Raw genomic sequence first — 24,472 nt, forward strand, 5'->3', positions numbered from 1 at the left:
GAAAAAACAAGTTTTTCCCTGCAGTAATCTGTGAAAAGGGAGCAAAAAAATTGAGAGCGAAAAGCAAAATCCCACAAGTGCACATGACCTTGGGCAGCATTGCGCATTTAGCCAGCAGGCTTATACGCGTATTGCACCTTCATTTTACTGAGCGCAATGAATAAAATTGTATTGTGACGTCACCTCCTAAAGCCGTGCAACGGTACATTTTGGATGGTACATCGTGTGTGCAACGGTACGAATGTTTGACACTCATCCTCCCATTCACTCGCGTACAACAAGCTAAGTAGGCGTTGTGCAATGAAAGTTATCTGGCAATGAAAACTAAAATAGTTTAATTCACGATTTACGATGCATGAAAGGGGAAAGCATGCAGTATATGTCAACAAACTCAAACACATTTTGATTCTCAGACTTTAAACCATGGCCTAAGGTATAGAATATGGACCACTGCATTTAAGAAGAAATATATGCTTTTCACACTACATATCCTTAACCCCATTATCCTTAACTATAAACTATCTTTTTTTGGTTTCACACTGTCTTTTTTAATCCTCATTTCATTTTCTTAATAGCCGTCTTAACCCCGGACTATCACACAGCTCATAAATTTTGATGACTTAGCCACACAGCGTGTGATTAACATGCCATTTCGACTTCTGTGATTGACTAATGCTTAGCCCTGGTTTCGTTTCACACTGTATCTGCGATTGCAGTGCTAGTACCGCAATAAGCTGGCTAACCCTGCTTTTTAGCGGGGCCAAATAGTACCTTTAATACTATTTACAGTGCTAGCCCACTTTTTAAATCGTAGTGTAAAACCGAAGTGGGCTAAGCTTAACCCCGGGAAATTTGTGGGACTAAGACCCCCCCCTTTTTTAGCCAAACCTATTTCCCGGGGTTAAGAAAAAAAGTGCAGTGTGAAAATTAGATGGGTTCAGTTTTTCCCTATTGCCTATAAACCTAAATATGTGGAAATTGGAAGATAAAGGCATACCTATTTGGGGGGATCATTACACAAATAAATTCAAACAAATTAAACAAAAAAAGGCTATTCCAACTGCACCTACATTCAATCAATAATACATGTACTTCATCTTTAGAATGTATATGGAATCCCAAGTTTTTCTCCCCCCCAAAAAAAAAAAAAAATCTTTGCTAATTTCCATGGAAAAAATGCCCATAGAACGTCCGGTAGGTGTGATTGGTCAGATGATCGACCAATATAATGCAGTGGTCAGAGCAATTCAATATCAAGAGATTCAAATCAAGCAATGAAGTCTGACTAATCCTAACTTGATAAAGCCTATTCCAAAGGGAATGAATATCAACCGTCCGAACAACACTCTGCACAAATGTAATAAAAGCCAGTACTGAGTGTGTGTGTGTCGAACTGAACCAATTAGGGCCAGAGATTACAAGACTATTAAATTATAACGGTCTGTCCGAACCCACCTTGTACCAAGCAATGCCCCCCATGTCGCACCCCTGAGGCATAATGAAATATCTTTATACACTGTAGTTACTCTACTACTAGTACCACATGTAGTATTCTACACATAGCTACAATTCTAAAATACAATGTTTACTCTACATGTAGCTGATCAATGCATATATTAAACTTGTAGAGCAGACTTTAAAAATGAGTAGAATATGAAACCATTATGCAGATAGATATTTTATATCTGATTTTGATGAAATGTCAGCATGTTTGATTTCTCTCTTTAATTCAAATAATTGTTATTGGGGTGTTAATTGGCTATTAACACCAAATTCAAATAATTATCGGCCATAATCGGCCATCTGAAACATCGTATGATGGTGCAAACCCATTTCGGAGAAAATTGACTTCAAAGTTTGCTATAATTTTCACACTTAGTTCCCCAGCCTCAAAAAATATTCATTGCAAGAAAAATACATGGATGGAAGGACCAAGATAATTGCTTGACATTAGTATCTTTATTTTTACACAAAAGCAAGGATCAGAGAGAATATCGCAAACAGCTACATGCTTGTAATTTCAGTTTGAGCAGTTTAGATTTACCCTGCACAAAAACACCTAAAGACTACGTTTTCAATGGGCTTGGTCAGTCAAAACACTGTATCGCTTTTTCATGTGAAAAGTCAATTCAGTGCCGATACGATGGTTTGACTGACTGCGCATCTGCATATTAAATGCGCGCAGCTATTGTTTGCTTTGCTACAGTATGTTTTCGACGGGATTTGTGCATTTTATCAATTATTTGCATGGTAAATGTATTGCCATGAAAATCCCCACACATCTCAGAAACTACAATAAATTACTGCCAAGAAAATTACATCTAGTTATGAATAGAATAGGACATGTACTTGCATTTTCTGCAAAAATCTCAGAATCTGATTTTTTTTTACCAAAATTGACCGACACGACGGTTAGTGAACTAAACATGGTACACCTTGAAAAATATGAGCCTTTATATCTAACACTCACAAGCCACCAATTGAAAAACCCTTGAAATTTTTTCTATGTCTGTATAGAGTGGGTACTTAAAGGTTTTCATTCCCAGACATTTTGAGATGTGTCGTCTCAAAGTGCATTTTCTTGAGTGCTGACTGAGTAACCTTTTTTTTATTCATTGGATACACTTGTGTTCTTCACATTTCTTGTCAGCCCCCCCCCCCCCTCCAAAAAATATATATATATGTTTTTATTTCCAGACTTGCAATATATATATATATATATATATATATATAGTAACAAAATATGCTGAAGATAAATGGTAATGCTTTCAAAGCCAATATAGTTTTTATTTCCTCGAATTTTCGACGGACCTCCGTCTTCTTCAGGAGTAAATACAATGTGTGGTATCAATCAGAGAGCGCATCCTCAGACAGATGTTGTTATGATGACTGGCTGAGGATGCGCGCCCTTCACAGAAACATACATAGTAACGCTTGTTTGTAATTATCTAATTGTTACGTAACAATTAATATTGCGCAATAACATTTCTTGTTACGCAACAATAAGAAATTTAAGAGATGAGATGATAGAACCAAGATCAAATTGGTTAAGAGAAAATGGTTCTCTCGAAAGTATTAAGTACGGATAGGTATTATTGAGCAATAAGAGAAATTCCTGTGTGATACGATACCAAACATCGTGGCGCTTGTCAAAGTATTTTTTCTTTTTAAGAACGAAACTAACGAAAGAATGAATATCCGCTTAGGAATCCCAGATCTCGGTTCATACCATCACCCTCAAAGCTCCTACATTTAACAATTATTCGTAGTTCAGCGGTTCTTCTCTCGTCCGCTGATTTGTATCCTCCCCCAAATATGCACACTTTCACATCCGCTAACGAATGTCCAGGAAGGCAGAAATGTCTGGCAACAGGAAGGTTGGTACGTTTCTTCTGAATAGATGATTTGTGGTTATTGAAGCGCATTCGGAATTTCGTGCTGGTTTCACCAATATAGCTTGGGGGCAACGTGCGCAGAGCAAACAGTAAAGCACGTTACTGGCATCGCAGTCATGTCTCTGCGGGTGCAGGGTAACATTCTTAGCAATTCTTATTGTGGTGTCAGTAACGATATGTTTACAGATTTGACATCTGGGTTTGTCACAACGTATGTTACCTCTTGGATGCTCAGGTGTCGGGAGTCTGGTGCTCACAAGCAATTTCCTCAGATTGGGAGGTTGACGTTGAGCATGAAGAGGGTTTTCTCCGACTATTTTTCCTAGCTTGGGATCGAGAGCCAATGTAGGCCATTCCTGCCTGACCTGTTTTACGAATTTCTTGGTATCGGGATGGAAAGTGGTCACTAGAGGGAGTCGTTTCTTCTCATTGACCAAACGGTCCTTATTAAGAAGATCTTTACGAGATTTCTTCTTTACTCTCCGAATAGTCTCTGAAATCAATTTGGGGGGATACCCTCTCCTTATGAATTGTCTGCCTAGTATAAGGGCCTGTCTGTCAAACTCATCCTCCTTAGATATAATACGGCGAAAGCGTAGCATCTGACTATAGACAATTGATTGCTTTATGTGTTTTGGATGGAAAGAATTAAACCTCAAATATGAGAAGGAATCAGTTGGCTTACGGTACACAGATGTATTCAAAGTGTTCGTTTCGTGGTCGATAGAAACGGATACATCTAGAAAATTGATTTCCTTCTTTGAGTTTTCCATTGTGAATTTAATGCTTTCACTGCATGAATTGAAATCGTTGTGGAACTTTGCTAGTGTGCCGTCAGGATGTTCCCAAATCATGAAAATGTCATCTATATACCGAGCATATAGAGTCGGTTTATGAGGATGATTTGTCAGAAATTGCTCTTCTATTACGGCCATGAAAATGCTAGCATATGCGGGTGCCATTTTTATGCCCATGGCTGTACCCTGCTTTTGGAGATAGTGGTTGTTATCATATTCGAAATGATTGTGCGTTAATATGAATTCAACCATATGAGCTAAAGCGTCTACATCCAAGGTCTCGTCCACAATAGCATGCCTGTTAAGAAATTTGCGGATAGCCTGGACACCCTCTCTATGGGGTATATTAGTGTAGAGACTCTGTACATCCATGGTGACGAGGGTAGAACCAGGGGCAATTTGAACTGACTGGATTTTTTTCAAGAAATCAGTAGTATCCTTGATATAGCTCTTTATTTTAGGTAGGTACGGTTGAAGTTTCCTATCAACAAACTGAGACATTGGCTCGGTAAGAGAACCAATACTCGAAACTATAGGTCTACCTGGTGGAATGATAGAGTGCTCTTTCGCTGCTGCAATAATTGATTCAGCATTAGTGTATTCTTGATTGGTTTCCTTCGTCACCATTTTAGACAGCTTATGCACTTTAGGTAGTAAGTAAAACTGACTGACTATAGGTTCTTTGGTTAAAGATATACCACTACCTGGAATTTCATCAACACATTTCTGAGCTAGTTCACGAAATTCATCAGTAGGGTCTTTAGATAGAGTTTCGTAAAATGTATTGTCCGAAAGTTGCCTAGTTACTTCTTCTTTGTAGGAAGTTATATCTTGCACTACTACAGCACTGCCTTTATCAGCGGGCTTGATAATAATATCTCTATTGTTCTTGAGGGAGGTGATAGACTTACATTGCATCTTCTCAGTCACACTGGTAGTGGTATATCTTTAACCAAAGAACCTATAGTCAGTCAGTTTTACTTACTACCTAAAGTGCATAAGCTGTCTAAAATGGTGACGAAGGAAACCAATCAAGAATACACTAATGCTGAATCAATTATTGCAGCAGCGAAAGAGCACTCTATCATTCCACCAGGTAGACCTATAGTTTCGAGTATTGGTTCTCTTACCGAGCCAATGTCTCAGTTTGTTGATAGGAAACTTCAACCGTACCTACCTAAAATAAAGAGCTATATCAAGGATACTACTGATTTCTTGAAAAAAATCCAGTCAGTTCAAATTGCCCCTGGTTCTACCCTCGTCACCATGGATGTACAGAGTCTCTACACTAATATACCCCATAGAGAGGGTGTCCAGGCTATCCGCAAATTTCTTAACAGGCATGCTATTGTGGACGAGACCTTGGATGTAGACGCTTTAGCTCATATGGTTGAATTCATATTAACGCACAATCATTTCGAATATGATAACAACCACTATCTCCAAAAGCAGGGTACAGCCATGGGCATAAAAATGGCACCCGCATATGCTAGCATTTTCATGGCCGTAATAGAAGAGCAATTTCTGACAAATCATCCTCATAAACCGACTCTATATGCTCGGTATATAGATGACATTTTCATGATTTGGGAACATCCTGACGGCACACTAGCAAAGTTCCACAACGATTTCAATTCATGCAGTGAAAGCATTAAATTCACAATGGAAAACTCAAAGAAGGAAATCAATTTTCTAGATGTATCCGTTTCTATCGACCACGAAACGAACACTTTGAATACATCTGTGTACCGTAAGCCAACTGATTCCTTCTCATATTTGAGGTTTGATTCTTTCCATCCAAAACACATAAAGCAATCAATTGTCTATAGTCAGATGCTACGCTTTCGCCGTATTATATCTAAGGAGGATGAGTTTGACAGACAGGCCCTTATACTAGGCAGACAATTCATAAGGAGAGGGTATCCCCCCAAATTGATTTCAGAGACTATTCGGAGAGTAAAGAAGAAATCTCGTAAAGATCTTCTTAATAAGGACCGTTTGGTCAATGAGAAAAAACGACTCCCTCTAGTGACCACTTTCCATCCCGATACCAAGAAATTCGTAAAACAGGTCAGGCAGGAATGGCCTACATTGGCTCTCGATCCCAAGCTAGGAAAAATAGTCGGAGAAAACCCTCTTCATGCTCAACGTCAACCTCCCAATCTGAGGAAATTGCTTGTGAGCACCAGACTCCCGACACCTGAGCATCCAAGAGGTAACATACGTTGTGACAAACCCAGATGTCAAATCTGTAAACATATCGTTACTGACACCACAATAAGAATTGCTAAGAATGTTACCCTGCACCCGCAGAGACATGACTGCGATGCCAGTAACGTGCTTTACTGTTTGCTCTGCGCACGTTGCCCCCAAGCAATCTATATTGGTGAAACCAGCACGAAATTCCGAATGCGCTTCAATAACCACAAATCATCTATTCAGAAGAAACGTACCGACCTTCCTGTTGCCAGACATTTCTGCCTTCCTGGACATTCGTTAGCGGATGTGAAAGTGTGCATATTTGGGGGAGGATACAAATCAGCGGACGAGAGAAGAACCGCTGAACTACGAATAATTGTTAAATGTAGGAGCTTTGAGGGTGATGGTATGAACCGAGATCTGGGATTCCTAAGCGGATATTCATTCTTTCGTTAGTTTCGTTCTTAAAAAGAAAAAATACTTTGACAAGCGCCACGATGTTTGGTATCGTATCACACAGGAATTTCTCTTATTGCTCAATAATACCTATCCGTACTTAATACTTTCGAGAGAACCATTTTCTCTTAACCAATTTGATCTTGGTTCTATCATCTCATCTCTTAAATTTCTTATTGTTGCGTAACAAGAAATGTTATTGCGCAATATTAATTGTTACGTAACAATTAGATAATTACAAACAAGCGTTACTATGTATGTTTCTGTGAAGGGCGCGCATCCTCAGCCAGTCATCATAACAACATCTGTCTGAGGATGCGCTCTCTGATTGATACCACACATTGTATTTACTCCTGAAGAAGACGGAGGTCCGTCGAAAATTCGAGGAAATAAAAACTATATTGGCTTTGAAAGCATTACCATTTATCTTCAGCATATTTTGTTACTATAGTATTAGAGAAGCCAATACGTGAAACTTTAAGATATATATATATATATATATATATATATGTATTGCACGTCTGGAAATAAAAACACAGTGAATAAATGTATAGCAGACTTCAGCAATATGCCAATTTGGAAAGGAAAACTGTGAATTGGATTATGTGATTCAATCTGAGATCTTTTTAGGAAAAAATCACTCTAAAATTCCTATCGTTTCTGTTAAAAAAAGACTGGGAAATGAATAGAGAATGAACTCTCACAGGATTATGACCAAAAGTGCAGTTTGACCAAAATGACTGAGAAGAAAGCAATAGGAGGCAAGATGAGTACATTGTCATTTTGGTTGCAATATGACCAGTCATGCAAACAAACTATCAAAATTTACCTATGTACAGAGAGGTAGACGCACACTTCATTCAAATCAGTTCATACATTGAAGCTCCCCCCCCCCCTCTCTTAATTTCCTGTATTCTCTATATTTTAGAAAGTTACAGTACATTCCCCTGAGATAGATGAACATTCAATCTAAATTTGATTGATTTGCAATAGATCCAAATCAACTGCAAAAAGTGACCAGTCAAACTATGGATGTACATTTAAATCTGATATATTTGAATACTGTCTATCATTTTAAAAACAAGTCCGAGATATTTGAATGTCAATCATTTCAGAGTAAAAACCAATCTTATATATAATCAAATCCAATCATTTCAGCTTGAAAAATAAATCTTTAGGATTAAGATCCCTTTCCTCAATGGATCAAATTGAGCAAATGTAGATTTAATGTCTTGCTATTAGGAAATTAAACTCACTACCATGTGATTCACACCATTTTCCAATTTTAGTATTATTATTATTCATTTCAATCAGGTGAAAAAACAATATATTATTAAAGTTCAAACCTCAAGAGCACCATCTATATCTTTCAAATCCATGTACATAAATTCTTGATGAATTTCTAAATTTCATGATTGAAACAAAAATGTGGAACTGACTACAAATGACTGCAACAAGAGATACCAAGAAGAAATGCAGAAAAATTATAAACTCTTTGTAAATATCAATTCTTTCAAAATGCTGTAAGTTGGTGAATGCAAGAAGATGTGATGAATATTATTATTCCATTTGAGATTGGCCAGAGGGAAGTGAAAATGATATTCATGTATCGTATTCTAACCAAGTTCAGTCATATTCAGGACATGAGGGAATCAACTGAAATTTGAAACCGATTGCTCATTCCAAAACGTCACAACAAGTGTTGTTTTTCCCATACAGTAAATTGTAATACATCTGTATGCATTTCTCTTATTGTCACTTTATGCAAATGTTAATTTTCAGTATCAAAAAAATATCTTCTTGATGTGGTAAAACGTTAAAATGAAATATACAGTGCATATCAATACAAATTTACACTTTGTCCTGGGAATTGAAAAATATACAATATGGGGATAATTTTTTTACATATATTCTTGGGTTTGGGTCTCATGTATAATTAAATGAAAGTAAAAATTCTGACAGAGTATTACACTTGAGTGAGCACTGTCCATTTTTAGGAAACCTCACAGAAACACTGATTTTCACACTGTGTAAAGGTAAAAATGCGAAAACAAACTGACCACGCAGTACATTTCTCATATATTTCTTTTGCATTTTTACCCAATTTGAATAAAACAGATACATTTGAATATTTTTGGAACAACTTTGCCATCCAAATAAACATTTTAACCTTTGGTAAGCAAAATCATTACCTTTTTATGCCAGCTGGATCTATGGACACAACTGAATGTAAAAAGAAGTTTATTTCAGACTTCTCCAGCATTCTTTCACTAAGTTTTTATCATGCAACGTGGGACCATAATTCATGTTCATTCAATACTTGTTTCTCCACACTTTTCCCAAGCTTTGCAATGATTAACAAACCTAAAATCAAGCTTAAGCCATTTCATGTGAATCACAGCTCCTTATAAAGCAGATATCATCTTGGTGTGTGGAAGGGGGTGCTCTATGAGGTGTTTGGGGCAAGGAAACAACCTAAAAGGTAAAAGATATCTTCAAAGATTTTTTGACAGATCATCATTTGCTCAAAGAGATCTGTACCAATGTTTCAATGTGGAAAAAACTTCAGGATACTAGTATTGCAAATATATAATTTTACAGGATTATTTCTATTTCTAAGTGTAAACTTTTTTGATATGGGCAATTCCATGGAAAATGTTCACTTTAGAGAAAAAATGAAGTTTCAGATTTCACTTCAGCAGTCAAATTTTCTTAAAAAGTAATCTATAAAGTACCAATTTCCAATAGAATAATCGCAATATTGATAAAATTTTGTATTTTTTTCCATCATCAAAAAAATAGAATAGTAAATTGCAAAATGTAAAAAATGTGGCTATTTTTAAACAATTCATCTTTCCTGTCTCTACTAAAAGTAAACAAGGTCCCAGAGGTCTCTTTTAACTTTTGAATAGTTGATTAATGTTTAAATCAACAGAAAATCATCGTTGAATTTTATGCCATTCATCAATTTTAGAGAAATCTGTCATCAGATTTGTGTGATTTCTTTACCATTATCAGTGTCATGTCCGTTACGTTTTTCACTTAAAGTTTTCATAGCTTACAGGAAATTTGTCTCAAGGTACTGCAGATTCAGATTCTATGTTAGAATTAAACCCCCTACCATGTGTAGCAATCATTTTCCCTTACCACTTCTCATTTTCATAAAAATGGCGTAACGGACATGACAATTTTCGTAACGGACATGACGCCTTATATATGACAAAAGGCAGCATTCACAAAAACAAAATATTAGGCTCAGTGTCACAGACTTTGGTCAGTCTCAATTGCTTGAGGATAGCTGGATGTAATAACTCCTAGAATCTGCATGTCATTCAAGTCATTTTTAGAAGTTAGTGAATGATGAGAGTTCAGCTCTTGTTCTGGTATATTTTTCTGAGATTTAACAGTATGCCACATAATATTAGGAAAGATGCAGCTAGAGCTGGCAACAAACTTAGATCACAATCTGCATCATTTGTGTTTGAACAATACAATTGATTATCTTAATAGTTGTTGGCACTGAGAGTTTGGAGCATGATATAACTTCAACTTGTAAATTCATGAGATCATTGATGTTGATGATGATCATTGATGATACATGTATTGCTTCAAACTATCTGACTTTCACCAACCTCTACTTCTTCAGTGATTGCACTGGCTCACATTAAAAAGAACAAGTTTGTATTTGATAATAAGATATCTGTGTTACATGGTGTAGCTCTATGAATCCATGAACCTACAGTGGCACTTCTTTGCAATATCACAAAGCAAAGGGGCTGTGGAAGGAATGTGGCGTGATCAATAAATTATGTCATAGTATTTTGGTCTGCCATAATCACGATTTGAATGATGTATCTTCATTTGTACACAAGCAGCGTGGACAATGCAACGAAATTAGATACAGCCACATTTGTCAGCAAGTAAGATTGTAAGATTTAGAACATCCAAGATTTGATGAAAGGATGATTATACTCAGGATAATATTTAATTTGAATGGAAAATAATTTCAGAAGCAATTTACAAACATTCTGATTGCCTTTCAACTCATACATAATCGATGAAAGATTGGTTTCCAGGTACTGCTATTAAATTTTAAAATACTTTTTGATGTCATTTTTTTTAATCTTAAAACTGACATTAATACTACTACATATTCTTTATCATAAAATACATTTCATAATATGTTCATCTTGGATTTATACAGGTCTGGTACATTTGTTTTCTTCTCACAAAAAATGAGATTTGGTCTTCTCAGTGTGCCGTAGTGGTACGATAAACATTGTATTCTATGTAATAATATCATGTAGGCTATAGCTATTAAATTAATGATACCTGCCAATAAAAAAGGCAATAATATCTACATATTTTTCTTAAGAATGTTAGTAAAGGTACTTTGCTGTTACATAATTACATTCATTATTCATATTTCTTTCATTTTGAAACTAAGAAGTGCTATTGAAGTTTACTTCGTAAGGGTGTCATGTCCGTTACGCTAGTGTATATTATCAAATAGTAAGCCATGAATAAAAAATAATCTTTACTATCAACTTTTTCTCTTTTAATTAGGTGTAGAGGATGGTAGTAACTGGAAAATACTCTCTATCTGTTGTTAACTGGTGTAAAAGAAATTTTTCTAAATATTTTTTGTTTTATAAATATTGTATGAAAAGCCCCCCTCTTAATTTGCAAAATAATGGGAGATATTACAGATTATCAGTTATGATGTATGTCTCTAACCTCTAGCCTTAACATGTAAACAATTAGACTTGTACCATATCTTCTAATAAAATAATTATATTCACTTACAAAAAGTGGACGAAACTGTCATGTCCGTTACGCTTCGTGTGTCATGTCCGTTACGCTACATTTTGAGCTATGAATACAGAATGCACTGCAAAACTGTTGTTAAACACCATTGTATGGATAGAGCATGATATTAAGGTTAAATTAACACCAATGTCAGGTGCATGCAATCTAAGAATTCACAGGAATTTTGATAAGCAATTGCAGGTAAAAATGCTTCGTCCATTTCGTGTCATGTCCGTTACGCTCACAAAGAGTGCAATATCTCAACAACTGTTCAATGAAACAATTTGAAATTTCATGTGTATGTAACTGATACTTCAACGTGTCTGATAAGCTCAGTAACAATTATCAAAAGACTGTTAATTCTACTGTATAAACCTTTGAATTACAAAAATTTGTCTGAATGTCATGTCCGTTACGCTGGAATTGACCATATGCACTGTATAATGAACTTGTTAAGCACAGGATGTGTATCCCGTGTATCACTAAAAAAAATACTTCATTACTAATCAATGTGGAGCGTTGTGGCCCAGTGGATTAGTCTTTGGACTTTGAAACAGAGGGTCGTGGGTTCGAATCCCAGCCATGGCGTAATTTCCTTCAGCAAGAAACTGATCCACGATGTGCTGCACTCGACCCAGGTGAGGTAAATGTGTACCGGTAGGAAGTAATTCCTTAAGAAGCTGTGTGCACTATGAACGCCTAGCTTAGCCGGGTAATACAGGAGCGCCTTGAGCACCTAACAAGGTGGATATGTTCGCAATATATATATCCTATATTATTATTATAATTCTACTGCATTCAACTGAATTGGGCATTTTCAGAGTCCATAACTTACGTGTAATAGAAATCAATCAAATGCTTAAAGCAGAAAGGTGGTCATACTTATACCCCTTCTTATTTTATTCCCATAAACAAGGATAGAGGAAGGCTTCAAGTTTTCATGTTCTGTATTTTCTTTTTTTTTTTGTACAGAAAATATATGTTACACTTTCTAGACAAGATATATATTGATTTTGATTGCAAAGTTTTAATATAAAATAATAAGTATTTACACTGAATAGTATACAAATAATGAATGTTTATGAGTGCAATGGACAGAATACTTCATGAGGTGAACGATGAAAGGATCATTATTTCATCTTTCACCGAATGAAGTATTCTGTCCATTGCACTAATGAAAAAACATTCATTATTTGGTTTATATGACACTTAAAAATTGTTTTTTTTTTCATGAGAAATTTATAAATTTAGATGCAAAACATGCTCATGCAGTGGGAGTTTGGTCTGTTGATTGTTACGTCATTACAACATGCGTATTTATTTGTCTATGAGCTGTCTCGGTGCGCGCGTGCAATGGAAAAAATCGTATGGATCCAAAATTGCACGATGAATGGATACAAAATTGCACGGTTGATGTCATTGCAAAATGGGCTGAATGAACGATATCAAACAACCAATCACATCACAAGGATCTATCTAGGTGTAATACTTTGGTACATTGTTACACCAGTCATATGATCCATCACTGTTCCACACATAAAGTGCACCATCTCCACTCCTGGGGAGTATCCTGGCCAGGCCACCGTTAATTAATGCATACATACCAATCTAATCGCATTGACTTTTACATCTTACCAGGTACCCATTTAACACCTGGGTGGAGAGTGACAAACATGGATAACTGCCTTACCAAAGGACATTAGTCATAGTGTCGGGTGGGAATCGAACCCTCGACACTTTGTTTAAAGGCGAAATGACTGAACTACTTCACCATTGTTTATTCAAGTCCAGGACCAATTCAAATGCTACTTGATTTTCAGCCAATAAAAAACATGTTATCTGGGTTTTGCACTTGGTGATTTATTTAAACACTCATATCAAACCAAATTAAAATACACATTACACATTAAAACCATTTATGAACAAGTGCTTACTTTCCACATAATTCCACAGACACATTGTCTGATTGGCACATTAAGTTATTGGTTAGCTCCACAATGTCAAGATTAAATCCAGAGGAAGAGCAAAACTGGACTCAATTCAGAAAGTAATTCCACAGTGAAACACTCCTTGAAGTAGTATAAAGTAGTACAATGTGGCCGTTACACCAGAATCTTACACCTGTATTTATATCATCCTTACAACAGAAAAGATGAGATCAATTATCTGGATAGATGATGGAGCAAATTCTCCAGTAGAATGATGCAAACTTTATACCGGTAGAAATGATGTGGACATGTGGTCCTAGCACAGAAATACAATCCAAACACTAGTAGAGAGATAGGATGCTTATACTGGTAGGAAGAAGAAGATGCGATCCTTACACCGGTAGGATGAGATGCTGTGAATGCTTGTATCACTCAGATGCAAGTGGGAAAGAGAGAGATGATATGAAGCGACCAAAGTCAGAGCCACCTGCGTCAATGTGTGTGTGATATTTGCAATGTGTGTGCTGCAAGAGGATGACAAGCACACGCTATTGGTAGCGCACTCCTCAACTAGTCTGTGTTATCAGACACATTTCACCAAGCACTCAATTTAAGTATGTACACATTACATACATGATTTTGTTTTCAAGATTTTCAAGACTGAGACCTGAATATTGTGAATAAATAAAGAACTAGAAAGAAGTTTTCAAATTTCCGATTACCAGATAAAATAAATGACTTACTCACACACGAATTATAGACAAAATGTTAATGAGCCTTCAAAATGTACAAGAGTAAAATTGATATTCTGATATGAAACAATACATAGGAATAGAATTTTTGGGCATGTTTCACAAACTATTAATGATGGTGTGCCATTGATCCATGGTACGAGGGCTTAGCAATGGTACAACATGTACAAAGGAAGCATTTGTACCTTTATGAAACAAGCCCCTGGAAAATAAGATAGCACCACCAACTCAAAATTAGATTGGGAAAAGGGTTTAGAATAGCAGACTAGAAGTAATGTCTCAAAGGAACATTGGATAGAGAGGGAAAGTATGTGAGTGAAACACTGGTCCACTCTTTGAAGCACTCAAGTACTCTTATACATGTTTGTATCAATGTGCCCATGCATAACATCTTCATATAGTATGTCACTCAAACAATGTGTTCATACTAATAACTAACGTAGATATGGCATGAACACCTACATTCCCATGCAAGGTATTGATCCAAATTATCATTTTATTTTCAATTACAACTACAGAAATAAGGAATAGATAAATGACAATACAAGACAACAAAATTGTTTGGCAACCCTTTTAAAGCCTAGGCATTGTGATTCATATTTCATTTCATTATGGAATTTTGAATCTACATAGCTTTGCACCTGTGAATGTCAAATTTCCTGTCAGAGGACAAAATGAAGTTTTTTCAATTCACATCAATATCATTTCTCACAATAGTTACATCTAGCTTTGAGTTGGGAGTTTGTAATCTTGGTTGAAGCACCGTGATTGGCTTTGAGTTGAGTTTGTAATCTTGGTTGAAGCACCGTGATTGTCTTTGAGTTGAGAGTTTGTAATCTTGGTTGAAGCACCGTGATTGTCTTTGAGTTGAGAGTTTGTAATCCTGGTTGAAGCACCGTGATTGGCTGTGAGTTGGGAGTTTGTAATCTTGGTTGAAGCACTGTGATTGTCTTTGAGTTGAGAGTTTGTTATCTTGGTTGCAGCACCGTGATTGTCTTTGAGTTGAGAGTTTGTAATCTTGGTTGAAGCACTGTGATTGGCTTTGAGTTGAGAGTTTGTAATCTTTGTTGAAGCACCGTGATTGTCTTTGAGTTGAGTTTGTAATCTTGGTTGAAGCACTGTGATTGGCTTTGAGTTGAGAGATTATAATCTTGGTTGAAGCACCGTGATTGGCTTTGAGTTGAGAGATTATAATCTTGGTTGAAGCACCATAATTGGCTATGAGTTGAGAGTTTGTAATCTTGGTTGAAGCACCATAATTGGCTATGAGTTGAGAGTTTGTAATCTTGGTTGAATTGACCCTGGTGTGTTAAAATATACCTAAGATAGCAGAGTATGGTTTAGATTCAATTTGGTCTAAACGCACTTCTCAGATAGTCCAACATATTTGGTCCATTATCATTATAAATTTGGTCTTATTGCAGCTTGGTCTATACTGCAGTTGGTCTAATAATAGTAATAATAATCATAATAACAATAATGATATTCTAACGAGTAAAGACAAAAAAATGACACCTCATGAAGGCCCCCTTTTAAGGAAAAATATGTTATAGAAACATAATCATTCTCATTGTCTTGAAAGGATATCTTCTTCTGAATTATTTGATACCACATTTAAATAATCAAATGGCCATTCAATTTCAATTGCCATTTGGTTCATGAACTGTTCATTAAAATGTAGATATCAGATGAAATGGATATAGCCTCTAGAGGTGGAAATGATAAAAGGTTAAATGGCAGTTTAATTACTGGTTGTAGATGAACTATACAGGATTAGAGTATTAGATCATGTGATTGATGAAACCAATATGAAGCAGGTTTTGACCAAGTAAGAATTTACTCAATAAAAGTCCCTCTACACATACAATCTTAATCAAAGAAATGAGATTTCTGTCTAATTTTGGTACAAACATTAATGACACACATGTTGCTGAACATTCTTAAAATGAATAGATCCGCACCTAAAAAATATTTCCTGCCTATAGATAAGAAGCCTATTACATGCCTTTTAGAGGTGAGGTGATGCTCAGACTACATTTAAAGCTTACTATACATTTTTAGTTAGGGTAAATCCCATAAATAAAAACTCATGACTTTGAATATATCCATGCCCTTATGAAATCAGAAATGACGTGCAGGATATAACATTTTATGTGTGCTTTTTTTTAATAGTGCTATTTTGCATGAAAATATTTTAATTGGGTGTTTGATCAAGACAAAAATATCTTGTTATTTTTCTTATTTTGAAAAAAAAAACACTTTATAGTTTGCTTTTTTATGGTCCTAGCCATATTTTGTTGCATAATTATGAATGATTTGTATATATACACATTTTTATGGTTGAATAAACTTGAATTGAATTGAATACACATAAAATGGGTTAAAATTTCGGAATATAATCTTGTTCCATATCTACATTTAGTTTCCTGATATCCAATCACCCTAACCCTATTGAATAAAGGTGTTCAAACATTTATTTTCATATAAAAACAGAACTATTACTAATGAGTGCAGACATGGCTACACACACAACAAATTGGAAAGATTTAAAAGATTTTTTAAACCAAAGGCCATTACACTTTTGTAAGACCTAAATGCTAGATGCTAGTCAACTATTTAGCAAAGTATTACACAGGTTTTAAACCAAAAATTTCCCAGGAAACTAACTTTTCATCATTTCACTTTTCAGTCTTGAAAGCATACAATGTAACCCCATGCAGTGTACAATGAAATATGATATTATAATATAATTTGTTTAAAAAAAGTGTTTGTGAAATGTAGCATGCAGTAGATCACCGATTTCACACAGCTGTTTTCGGCAGCATTCTTGGTGCCATTATTGTGGGTAATATTTGATTGTATGAAAAGATATATTGGGCTGCATTTAATCAATACATTTTTACCAAAGTATGTTTTCTTGCCAAAAAAATATACTTGTTACTTATTTTGAATTAACATGTCCTTTTTAAACCCTATACAGCAGGGGTTCTCAAACTTTTTCTTTGAAGGGCCAGATGAGACTCCAAGTAAACATGAAAGGGCCAGGGTGAAGTGGATAATTAGAAAAAAATGTGCGCAAAGCGCAAAGACCCTCGCGGTCGGGGTCCTTGATGCTCTCTTGTGCAATCTTGCCCTTATTTTGGGAGCATTTAGTCCAATAAATTTATAACAGTTTCATATGGAACGCAGGCAAAATTAGAAGCGAGAATCAATATTCATGATAACAAAATTGTAGTACTTTGTTAAAAGGAATCTAGATTATACCCATACATACCTGGTATTGGGGTGACAGATAATGTCTTGAACTGAAGTATCAATATATTTTGTAGCAGAATGAATGATAGAGTATGTCTGTTGTAGACTCTAACAAGGATGTCAGTCTCCTAGTCACTTTCAATATGGGAAAAAAATGACAGTCTGTCAGCAAAAAGTTGCTTGAACCTCGGCCAGTTCACCCCCACTTTGAAAACCGTTCCGCGGCCCCTGTCAAGGTACTTCGGTATGAGTTAGTTCTTTAAAATATTCATTGTGGAAAATGCATTTTCGCACCAAACATGGCGAGAACAGTGCTGGTCATCTGATAAGAAAGAATATCAAACAGACAGAAAAGACTCCACTAAACTTTGTTTAAAAGTCAAATTAATTTGACTGCCATTACTTTCATTACATTTCTTAGGTCTACATGAATACAAAATGTTTCATTTTGTGACTTAAAAAGGTGATTTAAAAAAAAAAAGCAGAGTCTCGCGGGCCGGATTAAAAAGCTCCGCGGGCCGTAGTTTGAGAACCCCTGCTATACAATATACACTGTGTGAAATATCATAAAGCGAAGCTGGGCTTTCCAGAGTTTAGAATACTAATTTGTTTTTTTTATCTTGTTTTTACATCACATCATTCTGTTGAAAAGAGGCTTTCATCTAAAACCACAATGTGAAATGGCACAAAGCAAAGCACAGACCCAAATGATGTATGCTTCTGTGTGTTGTCATAAAGTGATGATGTTTATACAATGTTATCACAAGGGAGCCAACCCACACCATGATCAATGGCTTCATCTCACTAATGTTGCCATATAATGGTCATTTACACATTCACATTTCACAAGGTGTTCAGGGGAACATTTCATCAAAGAAATACATGTTGTGAGATTCTATTTTAAGCCAATGAAATTATTGCACCCGACTGGCTCAGAGCAACTTTGTCAGTGAAATCTATTGACAAGATACTTCATGAAACATTCCTCAGTGTAATATTATCCATAAAACAAGGCAAAGGCGATTTTAGGGCCGTCTGCACCATCCGTGTTTTCAAATTTGCGCGCTATTTCTGATCCGCCAAATTATCCCGATCTGAACAATCTCGAGATTGTTTGCAATAGAGACGCAATTATCGCGCTAGTTCGTAGGATTAATCTCGAGATTGCAATCCCAAGTCAACTTTAGATTATTTGCAAAATAGCGCGCTATTTTACGAATTATAGCGCTAATTCGTAGGCGCAGACGCACTAGGGATTATTTTACATGGCGTCAGACCATTAATGCATCGATGCCTCACTCGAGCAGGAATCGCTCTTCTTGCGATGGTGGAGACAGGTTTCTTGAATCTCGAGATTAATCGCGAAGATGGTCGATCGTGCTAAAATCTCAAGATTGAGCAAACTCGGGATGGTGCAGCACCGCCTAACGTGTCTCGCCCACTTATGAAAATAACCAGAAATATCGTGATTTGCTAGGGCACGCAACAGAATTGTATCGAGACTTCATTGTGAAATGACTGGGATGGAATAACACTTGACAAAAGAGCCTTGCACGTAAACTTAAACGTTGACCTGAAAATAACCTTTGACCTTACCATGTGACCTCCGACTGAAGCATAACATGCAGGTCCCCCAAGTTCATCTACCATTCAAGTTTGGTTGAAAAGCAACTTACGGTTGTGGAGTTATGTGTCATTAGGTTTGTGACAGATGGACGACGGACGGACAGACGACGGACGACATTTGAATCCATAAGTCTCGCCTTCATCTACGGTGGGCGAGACAATCAAACAAAAGATCTCATAATAGAGCTTCCAACAAGTGGAATGCCTCTGGCCCTCTCACCTGCATCACGCGGTTCAATATAGCAGCAGAGCTGACTTTGAAAACTACTCTAACTCGCACAAGATGTTCAGTGATACATGGTTACTCTCACCTACAGCTACAGCTGGGGTAATAATATCCAAGTCCTTTGGAAGCGCATAGAGACATTATTCATAATTGTGATATGCGCTATATGCGCTATACAAGAACTGTTTATTATAACAGAGATGCCCGCCCAGGGCCCCTGGCGGGGTCAAGGGCGAAGCCCCCTGAAGCTGGAATGTTTTCTTATTCTTTAGAGGGCTGAAATCATTAATCTACAGTAGTACATAACAAATAATTAATGACATAATAAACTTCATATCATAGGCAAGAAAGGTGCTCAAAAAAAAAAAATCATGTAACCCGTACTCATTACGGTACGGGTTAACCTGCTGCGGGTTAATATGCTGTGGCCAATGGGTGCGACTCGGGACGGGTGTATGTAGCAGCTGGGGTGCCCTTTTTCACTCACTGTACTCATCAACAAGACAATCCTATACTATTGAAAATCCATAAATCACAATTTCTATCAAAATGATGGATAGTTCACACATATGAATTGATGAATACGCACCAGAGAACACATATTTCATGGTAGCAAATAGGTTTTCAGCTGCAGGCAATTGCAGCCACACCGTGCCATGCTTCGAGCGGTTCTACCGGGCGATCGCCCGACTGGGATAGCGCTGACACCCGTATCCCTGCAGGGTATAGGGCGGCGTTTGCAACTGCTACAATGTATTGCTCGCGCGTACCGTGCAAGTACAGTACCAGCTAAACTTCATGCTGCGCACAACGCTAATAATTTTCCGTCTGCGCAAATTGGCCATCCAAAATTGAAATTGCGCTCTCCGTAGCGAACTCCGTGACAAGATTTGGAGGGGAAATTTTTACGGATTTCACTTTGACAATCGATTTTTTTTTCCGGAATATTTTTCAGCAAAGGAAAAAATCCGGAATTCCGGAAAAATCCGGAAAATTAGCAACTCTGTTATTATTATTATTACTCTTATGTCCACTTTTTATGAACTAGACCAATAGACTTACAGAGATATGATGGCTATTCAACAAAAAAACCCAACATGGCCAAAGTTCATTGGCCTTACATGACCTTTGACCTGATCATGTGACTTGAAACTCACACAGGATGTTCAGTGATACTTGATAACTCTTATGTCCCAGATTCATGAATCAGATCCATAAACTTTCAAAGTTATGATGGTAATTCAACAGATACACGAAATTCGGCCAAAGTTCATTGACCTTTGACCTTGGTCATGTGACCTGAAATGCGCACAGGATGTTCAGTGATACTTGACTACTCTAATGTCCAAGTTTAACGAACTAGACCAATAAACTTTCAAAGTTATGATGGTAATCAACAGATACCCCCAAATCGGCCAAAGTTCATTGACCCTAAATGACCTTTGACCTTAATCATGAGACCTGAAACTTGCACAAATGTTCAGTGATGCTTGATTACTATTATGTCCATGTTTCATGAAACAGATCCATAAACTTTCAAAGTTAATAATAATAATGATAATAATAATAATAGCGGCATACATGTATTTACCCAGGATAGCCACTTCAGTTCCGAAAACTGTTCTCCCAGCGGGCCCTGCTATTATTACCCCGGCTTTAGCACGGCTACCTTGATCTGGCGCTCGAGCATTCGAGGAATTTCTTCCTACCGGGTACCCATTCACCTCACCTGGGTCGAGTTATGATTAGAATTCAACAGATACCCCCAATTCGGCCAAAGTTCATTGACCCTAAAATTTAAATGACCTTTGACATTGGTCATGTGACATAAAACTTGCGCAGGATGTTCAGTGATAATTGATTGACTTTATGTCCAAGTTTCATGAACTAGGTCCATATATTTTATACATGTAAGTTATGATGTCATTTCAAAAACTTAACCTCAGGTTAAGATTTGATGTTGACGCCGCCGCCGTCGTAAAAGCGGCGCCTATAGTCTCACTCTGCTATGCAGGTGAGACAAAAAAGAACTCAGGAACCCCTTGTCTTCTCATGTATGTACATGTACCAATAAAAGAAGCAAATTTTGACGTAAAGTTTGCATAAATGCATAGTGATATCATACAATAAGCATATATTATCAGTAAAACACGTTAAAGTAATAGTACCATTTTTAAAAAGAAACTTTAAAAAGCCACACTTATTATTCCAACGGTTTGAAGGAAATTTTTTATTGAAAATTGAAATTGTTTTTCAATATACCACTTCCTTCAATAAACAACAAAATATATATTACTATATCGCAATGGAAATACCATAAAACTTGCTTAAGATAGTGTAGTAGGTTTTACGCACGATATGTGTATCTTCCTTGTGCAAGTGTTGGTCTTGTAAAGGACCACCCAATCTCGACGTTTCCACAACTCTATCAGCTACAAAGTTTTGTGCATGTTCACTGCTTGTCAGCCAAAGAAAAACTCAAATTAATATCTGTCTGTATGCATCTGTACATGTAAAAAAAAAGATAAAATATTTCCTTAATTTATAATGATCATTAATTTGTACTATTCGCAGAGGAAAATGACAATGAATGCTCAGATGGATGGAGACCTACAACTCCTCGCTAGGTTTTTCGTGGTTTCTTTGATTGGGTCTTCTTTGGCCTAAGTTACTTTGGACATCAGAAAAAAAAACTGTTACACAAAATAAAAATGTAGATAACATGTAAGGCAGAAAGCTGTGCTAAATATAAAGTGGGAAATAAAACATTTTCAAACAAAGTTTTTATTGACCCCCGAATGGTCAATAAATTGTCAACAAAATTAATTCACATGTTTGTATAAAGAGTTGCATACAATATAATTACAGCATATCAACACAAATAGCATGAATGATAAATCAATTAACATCAACGAAAAGGCTTACAAAGAATTCGTACAGAGCGGTAATAATAATCTTATACCCTTTTTACACAGGATTTTCTTAACCCCGGACTATCGCTAACCCCGTACTATCCTTAACCCCTTACTATTTTTTTCCTTTTCACACATGCCAAATTGTTATTGCTAACCCTGGATAAGGAATGCTTGCTTTTCACACACGAAACTCGCTAACCCCGGACTAGTGGTTTTTGTTGATCATTCGTAGTAAAGTACTTCACTCGTACACTTTTTACACACGCTACAATTTCCTTAACCCCGTACTATAGGTGGGGCCAATTTGCCATTTAGCCCCACCTATAGTACGGGGTTAAGGAAATTTTAAGAGGGTGTAAAAAGGGTATTTTAGTACTGATATATGTATAGATATTCAAAACTTAGATTATAAACAGGATAAACAATAAATGCAGCATACTAAATGAGGATTTGGGAGAAAATAAAACATTGTAAAAGTAATCCAACTTTGTTCAAATTGAGCATGAAGGAAAAGCAATTTATGATATTACTATGTGATAGAATTAAAGATAATCAAATGCATAATCTGAAAAGCAGAAAAATTACAAACCTATATCACAACACTTCTAACACAGAATAACGTCATGGTCTCAAGGCCAGTGATAAACACAAGGAAGTCTATTTTCAAACCTAATAACAAGAGCTATTCTTAAATACTCAGCTGATATGCAGTAAAAATGCATACAACTTGCATTGTTGTGTCTCGTAGTAATAATTAGCTTTAATTTGGGATTTACTTTTGGGTCCGGTATGGTTCAAGATGATTAACATGAGCAACATTCCCCCTATACACTCTGTACCATACATTAATTATGCACTGTATCAGGCAATCATTTTTCTCGTATCGCATCACAATTTTCTCCTCATAATTTTATGAACATCATACAAAATATCACTTGTGTGGCAATTTTTTACATAGAAATGTACAGAACAAGTTGAAAGCTTTTCTCAACGACCACAAATGCTAATCAAATTTGAGAAGTAAAATTATTCTGTGTACATAGATTGGGGTAAATTGGTATACGTAAGTCTCACCAACATTTACTTAGTCTGAGGCTATAGGCATAGGTTAACACTGATTTCAATTTAAAATCTAAGCTGCAAGGTCTCACTTGTAATCTGCGTCTGTGACATGTAAAATTCAGCCAAGAAAAACTCATATTTGAAAATCATTATTACCCACAATGTGTGCCCATTCCGTCCTAAAATGTCCTCACCAAATTCAGAGATTTTATGCATTGTTTTACATCACTTGATTAATACTATTTTTGTGTACACTTGTATCAATGCAACAAACTATGTTCAATTTGCCTACATCAACTTATTTTTCAGACAGCTCACATTCCAATGTTGTCAAATCCATTTCTATCCAACGTGTACTCTCTGCAAAATGAAACAATTGACAATATAAAATACAGGATGATTATTAAGTATGAGTATGTTTATAAAGCCCTTTTCAAACTTTTTTCAATGGTCCATAAGGTGAATTATAATTGAGTAGCATCTAATTTACCAATACTACACAAGTGTCAGATTTTATTCCAACTGCCACTTCTCTGTGAAAATAATCATTTATAGCGAACTCTCTGAGATTTTTTTTTTTTTATTTCAAACTTGTCTTTGAGCACTTTTCTTATAAATTTAGTTATAGAATATCCGAAAGCTACAGTTAAAGAATACATGTATACCCCAAAAGTTTCAGCCCATTCAATACTTTGGAATAGGTTCGATATAAATAAAAAGAAACAGATATTTTACTTTGCTCGGGCACCAAACACAATCAAATCTAATTCTTATATTAAATTGCAAAATTTATGCTGTAAAACACATTTTCATTTCACATTCTTCACATCATAGCTATTTTATCAGCTAGTTTGAATTCAAAGCAGAGATGCAAACCTTCATTGTAAAAAAAATCCTATTTTGCTTTAAGATTTTGAAAAACCTTAAAAAATTATTTCTTTTTAATTTCCAAAATCCTATTTCTACGGGAAAAGCCCATAAAATACCGACAGTCCTTACACCCCTAGCCCTCCCTTCCACTCTCTCTCTGCCATCTCCCCCCCCCTCTCTCT

The 24,472-nt window shown here is 36.1% G+C and overlaps 1 protein-coding gene across 1 annotated transcript in view; it reads right to left on the bottom strand.

The window, feature by feature from the left end:
* LOC121421163 (liprin-alpha-1-like) overlaps positions 1 to 15,820 on the bottom strand; it is a 30,999-nt gene extending 15,179 nt beyond the window's left edge. Inside the window, exon 1 of the mRNA XM_041615822.1 lies at positions 13,591 to 15,820. Within this exon, the coding sequence (XP_041471756.1) occupies positions 13,591 to 13,599 (9 nt within the window). The 5' untranslated portion in view covers positions 13,600 to 15,820. The remainder of the gene's footprint in view (positions 1 to 13,590) is intronic.
* Positions 15,821 to 24,472: the final 8,652 nt, after the last annotated feature.

Source organism: Lytechinus variegatus, chromosome 9 (assembly GCF_018143015.1).
Source record: "Lytechinus variegatus isolate NC3 chromosome 9, Lvar_3.0, whole genome shotgun sequence".
In the NCBI taxonomy this organism is placed as follows: domain Eukaryota; kingdom Metazoa; phylum Echinodermata; class Echinoidea; order Temnopleuroida; family Toxopneustidae; genus Lytechinus; species Lytechinus variegatus.